At 38.0% G+C, this 25,765-nt stretch overlaps 1 protein-coding gene across 1 annotated transcript in view; it reads left to right on the top strand.

Moving 5' to 3' along the window:
• Positions 1–13,535, top strand: part of ADGRG2 (adhesion G protein-coupled receptor G2) — a 38,328-nt gene extending 24,793 nt beyond the window's left edge. The window contains exons 11-21 of the mRNA XM_029285963.1: positions 1,200–1,343; positions 1,452–1,574; positions 2,290–2,329; positions 2,429–2,532; positions 3,888–4,012; positions 4,750–5,018; positions 6,057–6,156; positions 7,310–7,593; positions 10,218–10,319; positions 11,514–11,660; positions 12,688–13,535. Of these exons, the coding sequence (XP_029141796.1) occupies positions 1,200–1,343; positions 1,452–1,574; positions 2,290–2,329; positions 2,429–2,532; positions 3,888–4,012; positions 4,750–5,018; positions 6,057–6,156; positions 7,310–7,593; positions 10,218–10,319; positions 11,514–11,660; positions 12,688–12,872 (1,623 nt within the window). The 3' untranslated portion in view covers positions 12,873–13,535. The remainder of the gene's footprint in view (positions 1–1,199; positions 1,344–1,451; positions 1,575–2,289; positions 2,330–2,428; positions 2,533–3,887; positions 4,013–4,749; positions 5,019–6,056; positions 6,157–7,309; positions 7,594–10,217; positions 10,320–11,513; positions 11,661–12,687) is intronic.
• The last annotated feature ends 12,230 nt before the right edge of the window (positions 13,536–25,765 follow it).

Genomic DNA, 25,765 nt, shown 5'->3' with positions numbered 1-25,765 from the left:
TATTTTTCTCCTGAATGGATTTTGCCTGCAGCATTCCTTTACTTATGAATGGAGCCATTTGGGGAGGCTGCCTTAGCCGGCAGCCAGTACTTACTACATTTTTTTTCTTCCTTAAGTGCCAGCTGCCAGCTCCTTAACTTTCCTTTCTGGCCAGTAGCTAATTCTTAAAGGGGAATGTGCCTTTTTAAGCTAGTTCCCTTAGCGGCTTGTCTTTTCTGTCTCTGGAGGCTTTTCCTTGTTTGATGAATATATGGAAGAGGGAAAATATGGGAGGAGTCAAATTCTTCCTTCAGAAGGAGATGGGAATGAAAAAGAGGGAGGCAGGGAAGGAGGGAGGCAGGGAAGGAAGCACTTGGCCATCAGCAGCCCTGCCATTGACTTTGCTTGTCAAAAGGTTGCAAAAGGGGATCACATGACTCTGGGACACTGTGACCATCATAAATATGAATCAGTTGTCAAGCATCCAAATATAAATCACATGACCCTGGGCATGCTGCAATTGTCATAGGTATGAAAAATGGTCATAAGTCATTTCAGTGCAATTGCAACTTTGAACAGTTTTTTTTTGGTCATCAAGTTTTTGACACCTTGCTAGGTGGTACTCGAATATTTCCATATCCTAAAAGTGGTACAATCGGTGAAAAGGTTGAAAAGCCCTGGTTTAGCCTAACTATTGCTATCTCGCTTTTGTAATCAGCGTTTGCGTCAGGGACAAATTTCATGCAAGCTCACAACTGCACTACATACTCAAATCATTTCCTCCTACTAGTCTGCTTGCGGGCCAGATCTAAACATATCACGGTCTGGATCTGGCCCACAGGCCTTGAGTTTGACATGTCTGGTCTAGTGGTTAAGATATCAGGCTAGAAACCATGAGACCATGAGTTCTAGTTCTGCCTCAGACATGAAAGCCAATAAGGTGATTTTCTCTCACTTTCTCTTAACCCAACCCCCCTCACAGGCTTGTAGTGGAGAAAATAGGAGGAAGAAGGAATATTATGTATGTTCCCCACCTTGATTTTTTATAAAAATAATAAAGATGGGATATAAATAAATAAAATTATGTGCCTGCTTTTCATGCCTCAAGAATGGATGCTTCTATTACATTAATGTTGATCTATTATACAAAGCACAAAGCCTATAGATTAATTATCTATTTTTAGGGAACAATGTGTTCTTTTTTTCTTTTTTTTAAAAAGGCTACCCTTGGAATTGAAGTGCCATCAAAGATTATTGGAGCCATTACACTTCCATCATCATTAATGGCAGACTTGAAACCTCCAGATAAGCATATATCTTCTAGAATTACATTTAACTTTTTTAAAAAAACAACTCTATTCCAGGTATTTTTATAGTTTCAAAGCATGCTTGAAATTTTTAAATGTAATCTATTGTTTCTAGCAATCAAAATTATACTTAATTAATAAGATATACATGGTTGTATTTCATAGGATGCTACACTGAAAAAATTCTCTTTGTTCAGTTATGTTATATCATCCAGTATTGCTAACCTTTCAGTCAACAACTTGAAGACAAATGTGACTGTCACGCTACAAAATATCAGGCCTAATCAGGTACCAATTCATACACTATATTTTATTTTCCTATGCTTTATTTCAGAAATTAATCATTTTAACTACCTGAACATTTAGATACTTTTTATTAATCTAGCTGAATAATCTTAAATCTAGGTACAATTTACCTAATTATGTTGTCATGAGAGCTGTATGCAACGAAATTTTATTTTGATGTATGCTGATTGGTGTACATTCAAAGTGACAATAAAGTTGTTGTTATTATTATTATTATTATTATTATTATTATTATTATTATTATTACAACATAATGCAGACAGATATGTCTTTCAAACTGAAGCTGCATATCCATATTTATACTACTAATAAAAAAGGTCCATTTCTGCTAATTTTTCTTTGCATTACTAAATAGAGATTTTATAAGCCTTTTTGTATAAGGTTCAAAAGCTGCTTGATGTTTTGCATGTTTTGACAGATATCCAGAACACTCCTACGCACTCAGGTCCTCATGATTTATTCTTGGTACTAGTACTTTCTATTTGTAAAAACAGGAATAAATTAGGATCCTGATTCAGAGGACTCACCTGAGCAAACTCTGTAGGGAGTTTCTGTGGTATTTTACAATTCCTTGTAGCTCTACAGGAACAGTCTGAAGTGATAGATGTACCTACATCTAAGCAAACAAGTGGTACTTCTTTTTAATATATAAATCATGTGATATGTAGCTAAGCTTTTTTTTTTCTCTTCCAATCAGGCGAATTTGACTGTTAGATGTGCCTTCTGGGATAAAAATGGTATGTTTCATGATCACGTGACTTCATTTATGTTAACTAAGCTAGTTAAAAACTATATTGCTTATAATATGATAATAGCAGTATTTTAATGTTTGGCAGATGGCCAAGGCAGTTGGAATTCTGAAGGTTGTGTGGTAAAAGAAAGAACAATGAATGAAACTATCTGTAGCTGCAATCACCTGACAAGTTTTGGCATATTACTGGTAATGCTTATACTATCTAAGCAAAAGCTGCATAGAGGCTTAGTGCGTCTTGAGAATTTCTCAGTGGCTGTAATGTGGGATGGAAAGGGAGAAAAGGCAACTTACTTCAAGGTTCATAGGGTGCCATTATAAGAAGTTTAAAAATATGAAGCTTCTGGATTCAGGAATAGGAAGCGGGCAGGCAGAGGAAATGGTTCAAATTTATACATACACTAAATACCAATAGTTCTCGATTTACAACCATAAATGAGCCCAAAATTTCTGTTGCTAAGTGAAACATTTGATAAGTGAGTTTTGCCCATTTTACAAATTTTCTTGCCACAGTGGTTAAGTGAATCACTGTAGTTGTTAAATTAGTAACACGATTGTTAAGTAAATCTGGTTTCTCCATTGACTTTGCTTATCAGAAGGTCGCAAAAGATGAACACATGACCCTGGGACACTGAAACCATCATAAATATGAGTCAGTTGCCAAGTGTCTGAATGTTGATCACGTGATCATGGGAATGCTGCAATAGTTGTAAATGTGAAAAACAAGTCATAAGTCACTTTTTTCATTATTGTAACTTCGAACGGTCACTAAATGAACTGTTGTAAATTGAGGACTACATGTAACCTGTAAATCATTGGGTCATTGTTTCAGAGTTATTTCCTTACCAGATATCGCAATGCCTTCAAAAATGGCAGAGCTTCTAGTGTACTTGAAAAGTTCCTAAAAATTTAGAAAGATATTCAGAGATGTATCTGTCTTGAAAGTAGCCCATGCTTAATAACATAGCACAGTCAAACATTAGCAATTGACTATGAGAAATGTTTTAAGATATTTTGTATTATGTTATAAATGCTTTATGATCATTTTTGTGTGTCATAAAATTAATAACATTTGTCTAATTTCAATTCCACAAATCATTGGTCCCAGATGTTTGATGCATTCTGTAAGTTAACCTATTTGAGATACTTTAGGTCAGGGGTGTCAAACTGCTGGCCCGCGGGCCAGATGCGTCATGACAAAACCACGTCCACCCCATTGCCGGCAATGGAAAAAAAGTCATGATACATCGCAACATATCACGTGATGCTGCGAGTTTGACACCCCTGCCTTAGGTGAAAAGGTTTTGCCCTATGATGCATCATTTCATCCATTTAAAGTTTACAGACATGAGAGTTTTGGTAGTATATAGATGTTTGTGTGTGTGTTTATTTAATTTATACCTCACATTTGTAACTCTAAGCAACTCACATAATTAATGGATATAGCATACATGTACATACACAAATATACATATAGCTGTGTATATTAACAAACTGCTAAAATTTAAACAGATTTTAAAAAAAATATTTCTCTTTCTGTTTAGGATTTATCAAGAAACCCCACTATATCTCCAGTTCAAGTGCTAATTCTAACTTTCATCACCTACATAGGTTGTGGACTTTCAGCTATTTTTCTTTCTGTGACTCTTGTTACCTACATTGCATTTGAGTAAGTACTTGGCTATGCTAAATTATATGGTATGTTTATGATATTATAAGGCATCTTTGATTAGCCTGAGAAAGAATTTTTATAAATAACAGCTGAAAAGTAAAACAAGTTTAGATTACAACCATTTTATTTAGCTAGGAAGTCAAGTGTAGAAATGGAAAAACAATATGTCAGATAAGACAAACTGATTTTCTCAATTCATTTCATAATAAAAAATATATCAACATATCTTAGAATTTTTGATTCTAGAGTTAGTGATTTAAATGAGTGGCTTGCACAGATTTTTATTTCACAGATTTCAGATGGGTCTATTCAAGGTTTTCCTCACCTGATACCTTTTCACCTGGAGAAAACCCTGTTCCTTGTTTTTTTATTCTCTGGTTTCTCTCTATATTTCACTAGCAAAATATTATAGAGATTTTGTTCCTGCAGTTTTCAAGTAATAACTTTTGGTACCAGTAATTACAGTTTTATAATTTAGTAACTTGCCATTACTAGAAAAACACATTTACAGCTTGTCATGGAAGTCAAAAAATTACTAATGTAGAAAGTTGTAATTTCAGGTAGAAATTGCAAGGATTCTCATGCTTCTATGATCTTACAACAGCATTTGAAAAAGGCTACAATTTTTGTTTAAGAGATTAAAACAATATAAATATTGTCTGCATCATACTGTATATTATTAAATGTATCAAAAAAGGTGTCAGATTACATATTTAATTTATTTGAGTTTATAGGAAAATCCGAAGAGACTACCCATCTAAAATTCTTATCCAGCTCTGCATTGCTCTACTTCTTTTAAACCTGGTTTTCCTGCTGGATTCTTGGATTGCTCTGTACGAGATCCAGGGTCTGTGCATTTCAGTTGCTGCCTTTCTTCATTATTTTCTTTTGGTTTCTTTCACCTGGATGGGCCTTGAAGCCTTTCATATGTATCTTGCCCTTGTGAAAGTATTCAATACATACGTTAGGAAATATATTCTAAAGTTCTGCATTATTGGCTGGGGTAAGTATATATATATATCTATGTATACTCTGAATTTATATTGCAAAGACTGCACTGTACTTTTATTTATTCCAGTGGAGAAGAACTATCCACGTGGAGAAGTTATGGGCAGTTAAGTTTCATGGAAACTAGCTTCAGCCTCGTGGATTTTATTGTGTCTGTTTTATACATATTTATATATATATTGTACACTGTTGGTTTGAACAGGGCTAATATTCATGAAAACATTTGGTTTTGAGACACACTATTAACCTTTGCAAGTCACTTTCCCTCCCAGTTTATTTTATTACCCAAACAAGGTTAAGAAAATACATATATATCATAATAATATTTAACAGCTTATAATACTAACATTGTTAATACCTTATATAGAAACTCTTATGGTATTTCTTATGCTTCCTACTTTGAAAAGACTAAATTTATGTGATTTATATTAGATAAATAAGTGAACATTCCTATTAGCCTCCCATCACATTTTTGAGTCTTCAAATTTTACCTGCTGCAATTTGTGCTTCTCTGTTACATTTATGAGTGTTACTTCTATATGGGGGAGATTTGTAGGACAGATCAAACTACATACCAAGCTATTGGAAAGGTTCTGTATCCTAGGTAGCAATCATGTGAAGGTCCAGCAAATAAAACTGCTGTTAGTAGACAGCAATCTAGATGTCTTAAAAGGAAGATTTTTTTTTTAATACTCAAAGGAAAATTTTAATTAGTACCTAAATATGATTCAAATGGAGGCATATTTGTATATTGCTAGCTAGTGTGCACTCTTGGAAAAAGACCTATATAAGTGACAGTTACAATAATTTCCTTGTAGATTTCAAAACATCATCCTATCTATAAAACATTCCAGATTTATAGGATAAATTGAGATAGTGAAATGAAATGGCATGAACTTTTGAAATCCACTGGGAAAAATCTTTTCTGTTTCTTGAAAAATCCTACTGCCAACTCTTAAGTAATTTATACTTGTTTATTTGTTCAACTGTATTATAACCACCCATATTCTCAAGGTGGTGTTTGATCTTTCAGGGTTACCAGCTATAGTAGTAATCATTGTACTAGCAGTATCTCCATATAACTATGGGCTTGGATCATATGGAAAATTTCCCAATGGCTCATCGGATGAATTGTAAGTAAAACTTATGCAATCATCTGAAAGATTTGTATGTATTAAATAGTAGCAAGAAAGCTGTTTCTTTTCTTATAAAACACAAGTCTTTTAAATTTCTCTACAATACATATGATGGACATTTTTATATATCAATTTAAGATGCATTGCTTTCAACTGCCAGAATTCCCCAGCAAACTTGCTGCTATATAGCCACTCTCCATAGTCTTTCCAGAAATATTTCCCAAACTTTCAGACTTGGTCTGGCAACACCATATTATTGTTGTTGCTACAACTGTTGTAAAAGAATGAACAGAGACAACAAGCAATCTTCCAGTGAGCAGTAATGGAGGGCCAAACTCAACCTCAGCACCCCTGTGGTTCCCTTCCTTGACTTTCACTGTATTTACTTTTTGCAGTGAAGTCATGAAAAAATAGTACATGCCATTAGCTACAAAACTACTTGGAAGCATGCCATGGGGACATTGTGATACTCTAGTAGCCTAGCAGCTGTGGAAGGGAAAAGATCAGGGAAGGAGAGACTGATGTAAGTTCCCCCAAGACTACCAAAACTCCAGTATCACAAATTGCAAAATGAGGGTTTTATTGTTTGAGCTGTACCCCAACTGATCTGAGGAAAACATGATCAGCTGTCCAACAGCAACAATGGCTTCTTGCTAAATTACCAATCCAAGACAAAACAAAAGCTCACAAAGTTCCCTCTATGGCAGGGGTGACAAACTGCCGGGCCCGCAGGCCGGATGCATCATAGCAAAACTGTGCCCACCCCATTGCCGGCAATGGCAAAAAAGTCGCGATACGTCATGACACGTTTGACACCCCTGCTCTATGGTATTAGTTATCAACAATAAACCAAAAACACAACATAGTAACAACTTCTCTACCACATATGTGTATAAAAATAAAAAGATAAAAATTAAATAAGGCTTACCTTGGATATTAAAAAAAGGTTTTATTGTAGATATGATTCATGGTTCAAATTGGACATTAAATCAGGTAAGATAGATTAAGATAGATATATCTTTAAGGAATGCATATTGTCTACATTAATTTCAGTTAATTTCAATTAATGGGTCTAGTTAGCTGACTTGCTAGATCTAAATTTTGGTCTCTTCGTTTTTAACTGATTTATATCTTATTTTTTGTATTTTAGCTGCTGGATTAAGAATGACATTGTATTTTATATCACAGTTGTGGGATACTTCTGTACAATATTTTTGCTGAACATCAGTATGTTCATAGTAGTACTGATTCAGCTTTGTAGAATCAAAAAGAAGAAGCAGCTTGGTGCCCAGAGGAAAACTAGTATACAAGATCTCAGGAGTGTTGCCGGCCTTACATTCTTATTGGGAATTACTTGGGGATTTGCCTTTTTTGCATGGGGTCCTGTAAATCTTATTTTTATGTATCTCTTTGCAATTTTTAATACTTTGCAAGGTATGTGTTACCTCACAATAGACTGATATTCTTTAACTGTACAAAAATGAATTATTTCATCCCATTTTACTATTTTGCTTTATCATTCTATACAATAATTAACCCAATCAGTTCTGTATAAGTTTTAAATTGCATTATTGTTATATTTAAATAAATCTTTTTCAAAACAGTAAATCACATAAGCCAAGCACCGCTTAGTAGTATTGATGTTTAACTAAGGCATTTTTAAAAAGCATGATGCTGTGATAGTAAAGCAAATTTTATTTTATTATATTGCAAACGCTGTCAAAACTGTTCATAAATATGAACATGGCTGTCTGTGAGGAAGAGTTGAAAAAGTCAGTGGTAATCATCACCACAAAATCAAAATCCCATCCCTTTGTACATGTATCTGAGGTCAAAACATGTACAAAAGGGCTGAGATGTTGATTGCGCAAACCTAGCTGCCACTTTTACTTTTTTTGACACTTCCTCTTGCAGACCCCCTATATTTAGAATCAGCAAATGAATGAAAAAAACTCTCAGGTTAAAAATGCAGGAGAGAATCTAAAGCACCTAAGGCAATGTTTCTTAAAAGTGTAGTCATAGGATCCCGGGGGGGGGGCAATACCCTCTGCAAAATCAAAATCATTTGCCAGCCTACATTGAAAAATAATGTAGTATTAAAATCCCATTAAACAATTGCGAGAAGTGGTAACAACAGCAAATGTGTCAATTTTAACTTTTAATATTTTAAATATTAGTAAATATAAGCTACATAAAGAAAAGGTCTTTTGGGGTCCTCTATAACAGGGCTTTTCAACTGGTGGTACGCATACCACTAGTGGTACGTTGGCACCTGGCAGGTGGTACGGGTACGACGGGTTGAACAGCACTGTAAAAAAAAGTTTTAAAAAGTGTAAAAATGGATGAGGTGAAGCGGCAGCAGTGCCGCACAGGCTTTGGGAAAGTCAACTGGAATTGGAAGTTCCCTGGGTGCGACTGAGAGCCCAGAATCAAAGTGTGCAGCTCCAGCTGATTGGCAGCAGCCTTGGGGTGGCAGGCAGCCTCACATAATCTTCAGGTAGAGATTCAGCTGGAGCTGTGCGATGCATTGCCTGGGTCCTGCTGAGAGCCCAGGATCGGCACGTACAGCTCCAGCTGATTGGGGGTGGCAGGCAGCCTCATCCAGTCTTCAGGCAAAGATTCAGCGGGAGCTACGCGAGGCATTGCCTGGGTCCTGCTGAGGGGGAGAGAAGAGAGGATATTAAAGGGGGTGAGAGAAAAGGGCGAGAGAAGAGAGGATATTAAAGGGGATGAGAGAAGGGGATGAGAGAAGTGATGATATTAAAGGGGGTGAGAGAAGAGATTAAAGGGGGTGAGAGAGATGATATTAAATGGGGTGAGAGAAGAGATGTTAAAGGGGGTGAGAGATGATATTAAAGGGGGTGAGAGAAGATATTAAAGGGGTGAGAGAAGAGAATATTAAAGGGTGAGAGAAGATGATATTAAAGGGGATGAGAGAAGAGATGATATTAAAGGGGGTGAGAGAAGAGATGATATTAAAGGGGGTGAGAAGAGGATATTAAAGGGGGTGAGCAAAGAGGATATTAAAGGTGGTGAGAGAAGAGAGGATATTAAAGGGGGTGAGAGAAGAGATGATGTTAAAGGGGGTGAGAAGAGATGATATTAAAGGGGGTGAGAAGAGAGGATATTAAAGGGGTGAGAGAAAAGATGATATTAAAGGGTGAGAGAAGAGAGGATATTAAAGGGGGTGAGAGAAGAGAGGATATTAAAGGGTGAGAGAAGAGATGATATCAAAGGGTGAGAGAAGAGGATATTAAAGGGGGCGAGAGAAGAGATGATATTAAAGGGGGGTGAGGACTACCTGTACTTTATTACTTTTTTCCGGTTGTTGTTTTTTTTGGTCATCAAGTTTTTGACACCTTGCTAGGCAACTGGTGGTACTTGAATATTGCCATATTCTAAAAGTGGTACAATCAGTGAAAAGGTTGAAAAGCCCTGCTCTATAATTTTAAAAATGAAAAGGGGTCCTGAGAGAGAAAGTTTTAAGAAACACTGACCTAAGAAAATGTAACAAGAGGAATTGAAAGGTGACTTCCACTTTCTCTAGTAAGAGGCAAAATCATACACAGAGTCCTCAGTTAGTGACCAGAACTGGGACTGGAACTCAGTTGTTAAGTAAAGCGATCACTAAATGAAACCACAGTTGTGTTTATGATGCTACTTCAGCTTTCCTTTGCTTTACAGCAAAAGCCCTATTATATGAAATAGGTCACAAAGTTACTTTTTCATCCCTGTTGTAACTATGAACAGTTGCTAGAGACAGTCACTAAATGAAGACTATCTACATTCCTTCTGTTCTATGAACTGCAGAGGATATGAATGTTATCTGCATTTTGATTTTTTGGCATGCATATACAGGCATGTAAACTGGTCTCACAAGTCTTTTGCAAGATTGCATACATGGTAGTATCACTTTTTCTGGCAGCTGTGTTATGCAAAATTGCCCTCATGTAGCAGATTTTTAAAAGGTAAAATAAATTCTAAAAAAAATGGGGTTTGAATTGTATCTATTTTCTTAAAGTAAAATATCATAACTTCCTTTAAACATTATTTTGCAGGATTTTTCATTTTTGTTTTTTACTGTGTTGCAAAGGAGAATGTTCGCAAACAGTGGAGAAGATATTTGTGTTGTGGAAAATACCGGCTGGCTGAAAATTCAGGTAAATATTAAAAGACTATTGTTTGCAGTTTACAGGCACAGTGATTTGAAGTTCTGTTACTTGAGTATAAAACTGTTTTATTTTTGTTGAAACTTCAGCCCTCTATGTCCTTCCATGATCCCATCTGATTCTATTTCAGAGTATTCCCCCCCCCCCAAAAAAAAACCCCTTTCTGAAATGGATTTCAGCAAGTATAGCTGGAAGCCAGGGCCAGAAATGGGGTTAGTGGAAGGCAGAAGGTGGGGAATATTGTATAAATAACTGTTTTTATTGATTCTTCTACTCACTTTATATTTTTCTCAAATAAATGTGGCAATTTAAGTCAAATAAACTTGTTCCATAGTATATTGTTTGCTGTTGAAGAAAATGCATGCAGTTTTTAGTTTTTATGATTGTAGATATCCTTATACATTTTTTTTATCAGCTGTATGATAGCATGGACTTTAAAGTAGAATTACAGAGCAACCCAGCATTTCTTTCCTTAGGTCAAAATGCTGTAGCAGCAAGGCAGAAATGAGGGTAGAAAATTAGTTGGGTCTGTCTGCTCTCTTCCAGAGCCATTTTATTTTCTTATTATTACAAATTACGGGAGGAAAAATAGCTAAATAGTTTGTTTATATTTTGATTTGGATTGTGGGCAGGATGGAGTAAGATAATTTAGAGCCTTGAGTTCTTCAGCCATTTTTTATTACATGTTGTATTTGGGACTTTATGCATTTCAGATATCCCAATCTCAAAAAAAGCTAGCTTCAAAAGCTGGGAGGGAAACACAGCTAATCTGATTCTTCTGAACACAGATGCCAGGGGAAGTAATCAGAAAGTGATGAATTGTATTATGATACAAAAAAGCAGAAATACGTGCATCGGATGGGGTGGAATTTGTACCATGACATTACTACATGCATACTACCATTTTGATGCAGTTTTGGTTTGCTGGGATGCTTATGCTGGAAAGGGGGAGCAAGGTCAGGACTGATTAAAGATGGCACTCCTTTTCTGTATAATGTATATATGCCACATATAAAAGGGGAGAGTTTGTGCCATTATTGGACAACCCTGCTTTTGTCATTCTGACAAAAGTAGGATAATCCTGCAGACCCTACTTGGAATCTTTAAATTAGATACAACTTTCAATTTATTATTTGGACTTTAATATATACCACCCTATGTTCTGCAATCTTTTTTTTACTATAGACTGGAGTAGAACTGCTACTAATGGCATAAGGAAGCAGAATATTAACCAAGGTGTATCCAATTCTTCACATTCTTTACAATCCAATAGTAACTCTACTAATTCCACATCGATGCTAATGAGCAATGATTATTCTGTGCACTCAAATGGTAATGGCACGTATGTTACAGTATTCTTTATAAGCAACAATATGTTTAATGTAGGCAGTACAAAATAAGATAGATTAAAGAATGGGTCAGTTGTTACATGATAGGGCCAGATTAAAGTCCATGTAAGGCCAAACCATTTCTATTTTGTAGAATGCATTTTTATAAGTATATCAAATTTTATGGATATTTTTTAATATAAAATATCTATGTCATTGTGATATGTTCACCAAAACGCATTATGGTATCTTGGCTACTACTATGTACTGCCACCATATTTAGCATGGTTAATAAGGTAGGACATTATTTTGAGTTTGAAAGCAGCAAGAGCGTTTGAAGCATGCAGGGGTGTAACATCTGCCTGCAACCCCTTAATCCAAATGCATGTTTCCAAGGAATATGCAGTGGGAAAGAGGCAATTGCTTTAAGGGGTTGCAGAAAAGTACTACATGTATGTCTCCATGTCCTCTGGAGTGCCTTTGCCATGTTTGACTCTGAAATGTTTGTTCAGCCCTAATTAATCATTTATATTACAGGGGGGGAAAACATGACCTTTTTTCACAAGCTGTTTAGTTTTAGTAATCGGTAGACATTATGACTCAGGGACACAAATTTAATAATAAATATAAACAAATAAATAAAAAATAATATATAAATAAAACAATCCTGAAAGATAAGATTAGATTAGCATTCTAACAAGTATTTAGTGTTTTACATTTATTCAGTTCTCAGTGGCAACTTCAACTGAAACAGGCTCATTCCCACTTATCAATTAAGTCTTGATTTCCAGAGGAAACATGTCAATGTTATAGCATATCTGGAGACATATTTAGGGGCCAATTTACATTGCTGAGAATTTCCACATGACATGTATTCCACAACATTGTGAGCCTATAGAAACAGAATGTGGAGAGCCTCTCTAGGAGTTGATTAGGTGTACCTATCACATCACAGGAAAACAGTACTGAGGCCCAGTGACTTATCAATGATACATTGTAATAAACTTTTTTCTTTTAATTTTACATTTCAGGAAATATCTCCTGGGAAAAAAATGGTGTTTCTTTCCATGTACAGAATAGTAATGTGCAGCTTCCTGGGTTTTCAGTAAAACAGCATGTCTTTCATGAAAACAATGATATATCCCATAAAAAGTCTTGCATTTCACTGAGAAAGACTTCGAAAAGAAAGAGCCTGCAATTTATGGAACCATTATGACTTTTAAAATATTTTCCATTATTTTACCAAGTAATATACAGGTTTATTTTAACTGTTACACATAATGTGAGAAAAAGAAAGTCATGTAATGTACAGGAGCAAAACTTCAACTTTGAGGTCAAAGACTCTATAATATTATTTTTCTTCTTAATGCCATTGATAGATATTAACAACATACTTTAAAAATAGCTTTGTGGCTGCAAAACATGAACAACTGCATATTTGTTCTTTTCCCACCCCAAAAATGAGTTTTAAAAGTTTTTTTTATATACTTGACAGAGTTACAAATAGCTCAAACGATAATGCAATAATGCTATGTTAACATACATACAAATAAGCTAAACTCTGAAAAAGATGCTAATACTGACTTTCTGAATAATGTACATGGTATTATAACTTCCTTTTATCAGGGTGTGGTCACAGATATCATATTTTTATATACAGAAAACTCTTTTGGTTATCCAATAAATTTATATTTATTTCTAATTAATTGTTAATATTCCTTTGTATAAAAATAAGACTGTACTTTTGAAGTTTTACTGTAATTATTGTACAAACATGGAATGCTTTATTATTCTGGCATACAACCCATTTGTATCTATATCTGTAAATAACTTTAAAATGATAATGTTAAATAAACCATCTAACTGTAAATACGAATTATACAACAATGGAAACTGCTTGCTTTATTGCTTGTCAGTGTTTCAACTTCCTTATGAATTGCTTGATCTTGGGGAGGGGGACTGAGATGGGGGAAAGAAGTAAATGGTTTTGTAGAGATCAAGCAAAATATAATCTTTTAAAATATAATCTTTTATGTATAATCAATCTTTCATGTATAACATAGCCCAGCTATTGTTCATTTATTCCTGCTTGCTTTCTGTATGTGCTCTATTGTATTCTAAATTGTGCTGACCAAAGAGAATGTTTCTGTTACTTTAAACTGTGTTGTTCCAAGAAGATAAAGCCTAGCTTCGTTCATTTTCCACTCACTTTTCCCTTGGATCGTAAATATATCACTTTGTTTTTTCTGCCATAGTTTTAAAATGTAACAACTCTTTGCCTCTCTACGGCCTGCGAAATAACAAGTTAAGTTAATGGGCTAATTGCCAACTATTGAACTATTGTGTATTCAGACTTAGAGATATAGAAATGTAACTGAGCTAGAATAGATAAGGAAATTCAAAGGAACCTTTTAGATGTGCAGGAACCTTGTAATGTGTATTAGTTATAAAAAGAACTTTTCTGATTAGGTTGTTCTCTCTCTCTTCTGTCTCACAGCAGTGCCTGGGTGTGACAAGAGACTCAGACACCTAGCTTATTCCTTTGATCAAAAGAATAAACCTGTATTTATATCAGCTGCCTTGTGTTCAGAGTCTCATTAGGATTTATTTGGATTCTGAGCTAAAAAACTTACATATTTCCTGGTGCCAAATGGGGGGCATGAGGGCATTGTTCCCTTAGGGTGACTTGCATTCAGCCCCCACTAGCCATCATCATTTTGGATACGAAAGAGAGCCTTCTTGTAAACTCCCGGAGGAAACTGGACCCGACGATCCCGACATCAAGTGCGCTCTCAGGGCCATTGCCCCTGGTGATTTCGTGACTACTGACGACGGAGGACTCCATTGTGAGTGAACTGGAAAGCCCTGGCTAAATCGAGGCTCTGATAATCTAGGTGGTGGAAAAAGGGAGACCAACATGGTGGTGAGTATAACTTTTGTTAAAGGGGAGGTGGGGTGCTGTTTGTTTGAATTGATGAGAGAGTGAGACGGAGAAATTCCTATTAGAGGTCTGCTCTGAAGTGGCAGGGAGAGTGCTTGTTGATTTTGGGAACAGGTTTCAGACTGGTATCAGGCAGGGTCTAATCCGACACACAAAGGGGGGGCCTAGCTAGTCTCGATCTTGACGGAAAAAGACTGAGAAACCCTTTAAGGACAAGACGGGAGAAAACAGGATTATGGGGAACAGGCAAAGCAAAATCGTTGGTCTAACCACCTTAGGAAAGGAGTGTGTTTTTAGTAACTGTGAAGCTTTAAAACCCCGGGTGGCAATAAAGATAAGCTTTATCAAGAGCAAATTTCGAACCTTTTGCACCATCATCTGGCCCACGTATTTTCTTGGATCTCAATTTTTGCCATGGCCAAAAGAAGGTTCTGTGAATATAGAAGAAATTAATGCTTTGACTGAATATCTCAATGCCCAAGGAAGAATAGAAGAGGAATTATATGCGGGTTTCTTCCTCAATTTGGCACTCAGACAAGACATCTTAAAACAATGTCATCTTAAGCCCGCCAGATCTATGTCATCTAAAATTTGCCCTGTTCGAAAGGGGGAGGAAAAAGCTGTGCCAGAAGAAATCTTGTAAGACCAACTGGAAGAAGAATTTCCACCCCCCCTATAATTCAGGAGTAATTAATGCTCCAGTCCCGGAACCATTGCCGCAAGGTCCTCCACCTCTTTACCTCCCCTTCCTCAGCCCTATGAGGAAGTGGCAGGCTCTGAGGACACAGCAAGCTCCTTTACAGCTGCAAATAAAAAGGGAGGGGAGTTAAGTCCCCCTAACACCAAAAAAGGAATACCTTATGGAGGATTTGATGGGCCATCTATGGCCCCCCTGTTGGCCCCTTTAAAGCAATTGCCAATGGGAGACAATCTTGCTTATGTTCACACTCTGTTTACAACCAATGATTTGTTCAATGGTAAAGGGAAATGCCCCCATATAGAGAAGCCCCTCAAGCATATGTAGAACGGGTTCAAAGGATTGTGGCAACCCATAGACCACTGTGCCCGACCTGCATACCCTGCTCACTGCCTTCCTGGGCCCAGAAGACAAGCGACAGATTTTGGAGGCTGCAGAAAAACATTACAAAGCCAAGTGGGCAGCCATTAACAATCCCCCATTGGCACGCTGGTCAGAACCTGCAAACATATTGGCTCCAGCTTTTGAAATAGATGCCAGTAACCCTATAGGTATGGAAGTTTTGAGGGAGACACAAGAAGCCATCATTCAGGGTCTCAAGAAAGGAGTCCCCAAAACTGTAAATTTTCACCGAATGCACCAAATTATCCAAGAACCAAAAGAAAGCCCAACAGACTTTTTAATCCATTTAAAAGATGGCTTCTGACGCTTCACTGATCTAGATCCAGATACCCCTCAGAATGAAGTCATTCTGAAAATGACTTTTGTGGGACAAAGTGCCCCTGATATCAGGAGGAAACTCCAAAAATTAGATGCTCCAACTGCCCAATCTTTGGAGGTCCTGATTCAAACAGCTTTTACTGTTTATTCCCATCGAGAGGAAAGAGAAGAAGAAAAAGAAGAAAAGAAAATGCAGAAATAGGCTACCTTCCTAGCAGTAGCATTACAGTCACAGCCTAAGAGAGGACCCCCAAACCCACAGCTTGGGAATTTGCAGAGAAACCAATGTGCCTGATGCAAACAGATGGGACATTGAAAGAAAGAATGCCCCTTGAATAACCAAAGTCCTCAGCCCAATAGACGACAATGATGACATCAGTTCCAGCCAACCCCAGGCCCTCCCCAGAGGCAGATGACTGTAAGACAAGAAGAACTATACTGACGGAGCTCCGGAGGATTAGTTTCTACCCCCGAACCTCTGGTGGAGTTACAAGTGGGGGGAATTTTCCAATATTTTCTTGTTGACACCAGGGCAACTTACAGCATCCTCAATGATCCTACTGTGCCATATCTGGCTACTCAAAATACCCCCATAGTAGGTGTTAAAGGGAAAATAGAAACTGCCAAACAAAGTGGAGGCTTGAAGTTAAAGGGATCTATGGTCCCAGTGTAATCCATTCATTTCTCATTTTGCCTCAATGTCCTATTAACTTGTTAGAAAGAGATCTATTAGGAAAATTGTGACACCCTCAAGTGCTGCCCTCAAGGAGTACAGCTAAATTCCCCCCTTGATCAGGCATATTTGTGTTTCCTGAGTCTGCAGGATTCTAAGCCACCTTCAGACTCTCTCATTAACCCTTCCATGTGGTACCAGGGAACGCCTGGATATGCTAAATTTGCTGTTCCTCATTTGGCAAAACTGAAGCCTGATGCAGCCTGTTTCAATAAGGCAATATTCAATAAAAAAAGAGAGGCTTGCATTGGCATAAAAGAACATATTCAAACCTTTTTGAATTTTGGCATTCTCAGAGAAACTAAGTCTCCATGGTCCACTCCAATTTTTCCAGTCCCAAAGCCTGATGGGACTTGGAGACCAGTGCAGGACCTTCAAGAGGCAAACATTAGAATTCAAGCTTTACACCCTGTGGTGGCCAATCCTTACACCCTTTGGACCACCCTATCACATCGCCAAGTGTGGTACACAGTAATAGACTTAAAGGATGCCTTTTTCTGCATCCCCTTAGCCATAAAGTGCCAGGATTATTTCGCCTTTGAATGGAAAGACCCAGACAATGGATGTCACTGCCAGTTGACATGGACTTGACTGCCACAAGGATATAAAAACAGCCCTACAGCCTTTGCTGCTGCCTTGTCTGCAGATTTAAGAGACTTTGATTCTTTACCTACAGCGCTTTTACAATATGTGGATGGGAAGAAGGCTGGTGGGTAGTAAATGACAAAGTACAGCTGCCTAGACAGCTAGTTTGGCCAATAGTGAGAAGAGTTCACCAGGCTACCAAAGCATGTCCAAGAGTGATGAAAAGATGGTTAAAAAGAAGGTACAAAGTTGAGAATGTAAAAAGACTGTGTTAGACAGTAATGGATCAGTGCGAATTATGTCAGAGGAATAATCCTAAAGGGGGAGCCAAAATCCCACAAGGACATATCAGAATCGCCTGTTATCCAGGAGAGGCTTGGCCACTGCAACCCAAACAGCTAAAGAAGTCATCAAGATCATGATAGAAATAATTATTCCAAGATTTGGAGTACCAAGACGTATAGAATCTGACAATGGCAGACACTTTACATCCCAAGTGGTCCAGGGAGTTAGTAAATACTTAAGAATCACCTGGTACCTTCATTCTAGTTACAGGCCCCAGGCATCATCAATTTCAGAACGTCTTAATGTTTAGCCATGTTATGCCATTTAGCCATGTTATGCCAAGAGACCCATCTGCCTTGGCCACAGGTTTTGCCCCTTGCTTTAACTCATATTATATTGAGGACAGTGGAAACTGTCACCCTTTGAGATGCTCTATGGTAGACCTTTCTCATCCCCATCAATATGAAGGGATGAAGGAGAAATAAATATAACCCAATATTTGCAGAAACTGGCCCAGGTTTTGTCTCATATCTCTAAACAGATACAAGATGCTTTGCCACCTGTGACAACAATGCCACTGTGTCCAGCCTGGAGAGTGGGTTCGAGTAAAAGAACTCTTCCCAAGTGCAACCAGTGCCAAATGGTCAAATCCTTGCCAGGTTCTCCTCAGCACACCCACAGCTGCTAAAGTCAAAGGCATCAAGGTGTGAATCCACGTTTCCAGATTAAAGAAGATTCCAGCGTCCCAGTGGGAGTGTCAACCCATCACCGATTTGAAGCTATATTTGCAACAAACACCAGTGTCACCAAGAGATCTTTTTGAAGACCTTGATTCCTGACTCCTTGTTGTTTACCTTCATCACAATTTGTTTATCGCTTTGGATTATTGCTGCTTGATATACTGAAAGGGATTCTGATGATTCTGATCCTGAGTCTGAACTCAATCTCCCTGACTTTTGAAGAGGGCTCTACTGGTGTTCTTTGTTTTACCAACCTTGGTGTTTGGAGACCTGGAATGTCTCATTATCTTTTGCATAAAAGAGGAGCTTGGGGAGTGGGAACTTATAAGGGAAAATGTTCATGTGTAATGAATAGTAACAAGAATTAATGGAAATTTGATCACTCAGAGAACACAGCCATGTTAGACAGGAGAACGCAATTGCTGGGACAGACTTTGATTAATGACTATCTGTCCCAAATACCTATGCAGAGTGGTAGTTCACACTCTGAGGGTAGGGATCTGTCCCTCCCTGAAAATGCAACCTGCCATCCCCCTTCCCGCCCAGTGTGGAACAGCGACATCCACACTTCACCTGACTCGGGGGTGGATAGGCAAGTGTGCTTTGCAATTTCATGTTTCTCACAGAGCAAAGAGAAGCATGAAATCAGATGGCAACTCATCCTGTCAAAAGTGTATAAAAACCACTTGTACAGGAGCAAAAATTACTAAAACTCTGGTTTACCATTCTGATTATATCTGTCAGGGAATAAAATCTACCCGCATATATAACCAGACACAATATGCCACCTGTTCCAGAAATAACCAAGTGGTGTGTCACACTCTAAAGGGAGTTAGGTATACTTCCAAAGTATGGACATATGCATATCTGGGGAATAATCATGGTAATCAATTGGCTTATAATCACACTATACTTGACCAAAGTCCAGAAATGTCTCTTTGTTTTGATACTTGCAAATCAATAGACCAAGACAAGGACCAAGTGGCAACTATGGAATTTGTTGTGATTCCTTGGATTGGGAAAGGTCCTATATTACTGAAAGTAGATATATATATATATCCTGCAGCTTTTGGAGTCACACCTGATCAGTTTGTCTACTGGTATACATCCAACATGAAAATGACAAAAGGTCCTCCCACAGACCGTACTTATAATCAAGTTTGGTTTAACCTGACAGAAGGTGCTACTAGGACTGACTGTGCTCTAAGGACATGCATCCCTTTCAAAGATCCACCCACAAATTCTCACCTTCTTGGAATAGAGATCTCAAGAAAAGGTAGAAACCCTTTTGGAAGAATTAGTGTAAAAACTGTTCGTTTACAAGAGACACCTAAAACCTACCAAGCAAAAGATTGAAATACCTCCAGTTACCCGAAATTTGTTCATTGATTTGGCAGAAGAATTGGTGCAGGCTTAAATATAACAAGCTGCTATGTTTGTGGAGGAACCAATATGGGAGAACAATGGCCTTGGGAAGCTAAAGAAATGCCCACTGCCAATGTCTCTTCATTTAACTTCATATGGGAAGATTGGCAGAGACCAACTCTATGGGTGTTGCAAAGTGCTATGGTAGGAGAAAGGTGCTTTGTTCGAACAACTGGTTCCCTTTATCTTGAACCAATGGGAGAATTGGTCTGTGAATCTGGATGGTTGTGCAATCACACCAAGCCTACAAAATGTTCCTGGTGGTCTAACCAAAATTTGTCCAGTTCTAATCCTTTTAATTCTTCAACACAGGAACTTTTATATCAATATGGAATGGTCCTGTAAATCCTTCCCTTCCATGGATCACACCTGACCATTGGTATTGGATTTGTGGACGAAGGGCACATACTCAGCTATCTTTAAACTGGACAGGAGCTTGTATCTTGGGAACCATCAAACCAGGTTTCTTCTTGTTACCCCTCAAACAAGGAGAAAAACTTGGAGTTACAATATATGATGAACTGGGAAGAGCAAAAAGAGAAATACCTTGTGGTATAGGTGATTGGGAAAGAGATAAGGAGTGGCCCCCTGAAAGGATCATTCAAGTGTATGGTCCTGCAGTTTGTGCCAATGATGGTATATGGGGAGATCAAACCCCTATCCATATGCTAAATAGAATCATTAGATTACAAGCAGTTTTGGAAATTATTACTAATAAAACTTATTCCGCCCTTAACATGTTGACAAAAACTAATTCTCAGACAAGGACTGCTATTTATCAAAATCGATTGGCTCTAGACTTTGGCTCTTCTAGCCAAAGAATGAGTCTGTGGAAAAATTAATCTAACTAATTGCTGTATCCAGATTGATGATAATGGAAAAGCAATTGAGGAAATCACAGACCAAATGAGGAAACTTGCCCACGTGCCTGTCCAAACCTAGGATGGAATTCTAGATTCTGCTGGATGGTTTGGAGGGATGTTTGGAGATTGGAAAAGAATTTTGTTCCTCATAGCTCTATCCTTTGGAGGATTAATGTTATTACCTTGCTTAATACCTTTAATAAGATCAATTGTTGCTAGCACAATTTTTGGCATGACTGTTATAGCAGCAGGAAAGCAAAATATAATCTTTTAAAATATAATCTTTTATGTATAATCAATCTTTCATGTATAACATAGCCCAGCTATTGTTCATTTATTCCTGCTTGCTTTCTGTATGTGCTTCATTTATTTATTTATTTATTGAATTTATATACCGCCCTATCTCCCTTACGGGACTCAGGGCGGTGAACAGGCGATAATAAAAACCATGATAAATATAGGCAGTTCTAAAATCAAATTAAATAACGGGCCTGTTCTAAAAACACACCCATACAAAAAACCCCACTAAAACATAATCAAACTACGCCAGGCCAGCCGCACGGAATAGATGGGCCTTCAGGGCTCGGCGAAAAAGGCGCAGGTCCGCAACTGTACGTAGGTCGGGGGGTAGGTCATTCCAGAGGGCGGGAGCTGCCACAGAGAAGGCTCTCCCCCTGGGGGTCGCCAGCCGGCATTGTCTAGCCGACGGCACCCTAAGGAGGCCCTCTCTGTGGGAGCGGACTGGTCGAAGGGAGGTGTTTGGTAGGAGGCGGTCTTGCAAATAACTAGGTCCATTGCCATGGAGCGCTTTAAAGGTTGTTACTAACACCTTGAAGCGCACCCGGAAGGCCACCGGCAGCCAGTGCAGCTCGCGCAGGAGAGGTGTTACATGGGAGTATCTAGAGGCCCCCAGGATCCCCCGCGCGGCCGCATTCTGAACTAGCTGGAGCCTCCAGGTGCACCTCAAGGGGAGCCTCATGTAGAGAGCGTTGCAATAGTCCAGGTGGGAAACAACGAGGGCTTGAGTGACCGTGCGTAGAGCGTCACGATCCAGAAAGGGGCGCAACTGGCGTATCAGGCGAACCTGATGAAAAGCCCCCCTGGCCACGGCTGTCATATGGTCGTCTAAAGACAGCCGAGTATCCAGGAGGACGCCCAAGTTGTGGGCCCTCTCCGCGGGAGCTAATGACTTGCCCCCGATAGCCAGGGATGGAGCCAACTGGCTATGTCGTGACGCCGGAAACCACAGCCACTCGGTCTTGGACGGGTTGAGTCGAAGCCTGTTCCTCCCCATCCATTGTATTCCAAATTGTGCTGACCAAAGAGAATGTTTCTGTTACTTTAAACTGTGTTGTTCCAAGAAGATAGAGAAAGCCTAGCTAAAAATCTGCTATACTTCATTCATTTTCCACCTCCTTTTCCCTTGGATCGTAAATATATCACTTTGTTTTCTCTGCTGTAGTTTTAAAGTGTAACAACTCTTTGCCTCTCTACCGGCCTGCGAAGTAACAAGTTGAGTTAATGGGCTAATTGCCAACTATTGAGCTATTGTGTACTCAGGCTTAGAGATGTAGAAATGTAACTGAGCTAGAATAGATAAGGAAATTCAAAGGAACTTTTTAGATGAGCAGGAACCTTGTAATGTGTATTAGTTATAAAAAGAACTTTTCTGATTAGGTTGTTCTCTCTCTCCTCTGTCTCACAGCAATGCCTGCATGTGGCAAGAGACTGAGACACCCAGCTTATTCCTTTGATCAAAAGAATAAACCTGTGTTTATATCAGCTGCCTCATGTTCAGAGTCTCATTGGGATTTATTTGGATTCTGAGCTGAAAAACCTTATAGTTTTTAAGAAGATAAAGGGAAAATGTACAAAGTACTTCTGAACAGAATATTGTCCCATTATTAAAATGAAACCAATCTGGGTTGAGGGTTGAAACAAATACTTCAGGTAATAGCTACATTATATCATGACATTTTCCAAAGGGAGGAAACTGTAGGAGAAATTGGTTTCTTAATGATCACTTGAGATGGATTGGGATTTGTAGTTTCCAAAGAGATGGTATGGAAAAAGATCTATAGTATTTAAACAGACCTGTGCTGGACCAGTATATAGACATCTGGTCCATTATATAGCTAGCTTAGGAATTAAGAACTGTGTTAGAGCATTTAGCATTTAAAGGGTTAAATGTTATCTCCTTAAGAGATGGCCTCTGGGAAATGTAGTCTAGTTGTTAGTCAGTCCTATATCTTATCGTGAAGAGGCTTTACACCAGACCGATCACCGACTTGGTACTGCTGCTAAGGAAGACTGAACTTGAAGATTGATCCTCGAACTATGCATATTGTATTTACCTTATAATTGCATTGTTTGATGTAATGCCCTTCTTTATCTCAGTTATAGTTATGCATGTTTTGTATTTACCTCATAATTGCATGTTTTGATGCCATGTTTTTGCCTATTCTAGTTAATAGTCAGTTAATAGTGAAAATTGCATTGTTTGATGCCATGTTTTTTGCCTATTCTAGTTAATGGTTACTTAATAGTGGAAATTGTATATTTCCAAGCGGGGAGTGTGCTGGACTAGTATATAGACATCTGGTCCATTATATAGCTAGCTTAGGAATTAAGAACTGTGTTAGAGCATTTAGCATTTAAAGGGTAAAACGCTGTCTCCTTAAGAGATGGCCTCTGGGAAATGTAGTCTAGTTGTTAGTCAGTCCTATATCTTATCTAGTCAGTGGGAGGGGCTTCAAAGTTTATTACAGGATGTCCTGGCTATGTGCCAGGGTGCTAAAAGCCTTTGTTTAATCAAGCATCATGCACGCATCGATTGGCATCCATAACCATGCCTAGCTGAGATGGGGAATTATTCCTTTTTACCTACGAGAATGGACAGATATGAATATGACCGGATGTATCTACTGCAAAGTAAGTCTCTGCTTAGAATTCCTGGACAATAAATATTTGTTTAAAACCATTTTCGTGGAGTTTATGCTATCTGGATCAGAACTATAACACATCTCAGTTCACGGTTCCAGAATAAGACCCGTCAGCAAACACATTGCACAATTTATGGGCAGCACAGTTGGGTTGTTGACTGGTCTGCCAGAGATACTTTTTAACAGGAAAAAAGGAGTAGAGACAAGATAGTTTGAGAAATTGATAGTATTTTCACATGAAGTCAGCCTTGATCTCTGTTGGTAAATTTCTCCCTGAATCCTTGTTGCTGTTTAAAAACTACCTAAAGGATGACTTCTTGCATGCAGATTTACAATCTACTATAAAACATATAAAGATAAAATATGTAAATATTTGGAAGAGAAATCTATGAAAGATCTGATCTTTTCCCTTAAACATCAAAATGTGTGATAACAAATTGAACACTGTACCAGGTGAAATTGTTTTAATTTTTATTTATACAAAATAATGAAAACAGCATATGCCTTTAATTACATATTAAGATTTATTCTGGTTTATTAATAGATTTCAACAATACTTTAAAGTGTTATTTACTCTTCTATTTAGAAAATTGTGCACTATATTCTTTTAAAATGTTTATAATTAGAAATATTTAGCACATACACAGTTTGAACCTTTATTCAACAGTGCTTTACTAAAAATTGTTTTGGAAATCTAGTTTGCCTCACGTAAAAAAAAAAGTTGGGAAAGAACTGGGATCCAATTTAATATTACCAAGCTTAAAAACACAACCCTGAAATCTGGTAAATATAACCGACAATCTTGCTGCAAACCCAAGGTCGATTTCTAATATAAAAGTGTAACATAAACTTTAAATAAATGTCAGAAATGTCAGAAAGAGTGCAGGTTCTGAGGCAGCTGCCACAAGTTATATTTAACTGGACAACCAATTGCAAATAGGTCAATCAAAGCTTCAACAGGATGATGAAATTTAGTTCAGGGGTGTCAAACTGGCGGCCCGTGGGCCAGATGTGTCATACACAGGCCACATCCACCAGGGTTCCACAAAGTCAAAAACCGTCATGATACATCATGATATGTCATATGACGCAATTGAGTTTGACACCCGTGCTTTAGATAACCATGGATATTTTCCATGGCTTTTTGGGGGGTGGAGTGGCAGAAAGTATGGAAAAAGAAATCCTATTTGGTTTTCAGAGGAAAATTATGTCTGTTCTCAAGCTCAGGCTAAAGGTATGCCTTGTATCTATACCATCTACCCACCCTTCATCTCTTTGGACGGGACAAAGGCAACTCTAGGTAAGACATTGATTCAAGATAAATATTCCAGCTTTAAGTACTACAAAAATATTTGTTCAGCTAATATGGTATTTTCCAAGACATGGGGGGAAATCTAAGAAATCCACAGCAAGGCAATCTTGTTATTAGGACTATCAAGATCTCAGAAAGTTCTCTACTCTCCAAGGATGCATATCTAGATACTAGGAAAAGCCACCAGCTTTGTTAATATAAACAGATTCTTTTTCTTGTTTTCCTCTTAAGAAATGTGTATCTGATTGAAGGAGAAAAGTCTCTTTAAAATTGGATCAATATTTTTAAATATAGAAAATCAAGTACTATTTTCCATTTCAGCAACTAATGTTGTTTAGAAGTATTGCAGCCTTTTGCTTATTTTCTTGTGATTACACAGGAGCATAAACATCTGACAGGGGTTTGTCAAAAGAACTGTGGTTTAATATACAATATGAAACAACAATATTCAGGGATCATACAGAATACAAGATAGTCAGTTATATTCAAACAGTTGAAGTGAGCAAGCAGGTTCCAACTGCTATTCTCCTCAGGCACAGTCTCTTAAAGGGATACTACTCCCCAAATACTCTGCTGACTCATTCTCTATATATTACTTCTGCCTGTCAGTTACTAAATTATAATTACCTTGACAACTAATACTGCTGACATGAAGTCTTAATTGCATCCTGGAGGAAGCAGATTATCTAGACCCATACCAGTCGGGCTTCAGGCCGGGACACAGCACGGAAACGGCATTGGTCACGTTGGTGAATGATCTCTGGAGGGCCCGGGACAGGGGTTATTCCTCTGTCCTTGTGCTTTTGGACCTCTCAGCGGCTTTTGATACCGTGGACCACGGTATCATGCTGCGGCGTCTCGGTGAG

This window comes from Protobothrops mucrosquamatus, unplaced genomic scaffold (assembly GCF_001527695.2).
Source record: "Protobothrops mucrosquamatus isolate PMUCROS unplaced genomic scaffold, P.Mucros_1.0 scaffold_198, whole genome shotgun sequence".
In the NCBI taxonomy this organism is placed as follows: Eukaryota; Metazoa; Chordata; class Lepidosauria; order Squamata; family Viperidae; genus Protobothrops; species Protobothrops mucrosquamatus.
This window is presented reverse-complemented; position numbering and strand designations above follow the sequence as displayed.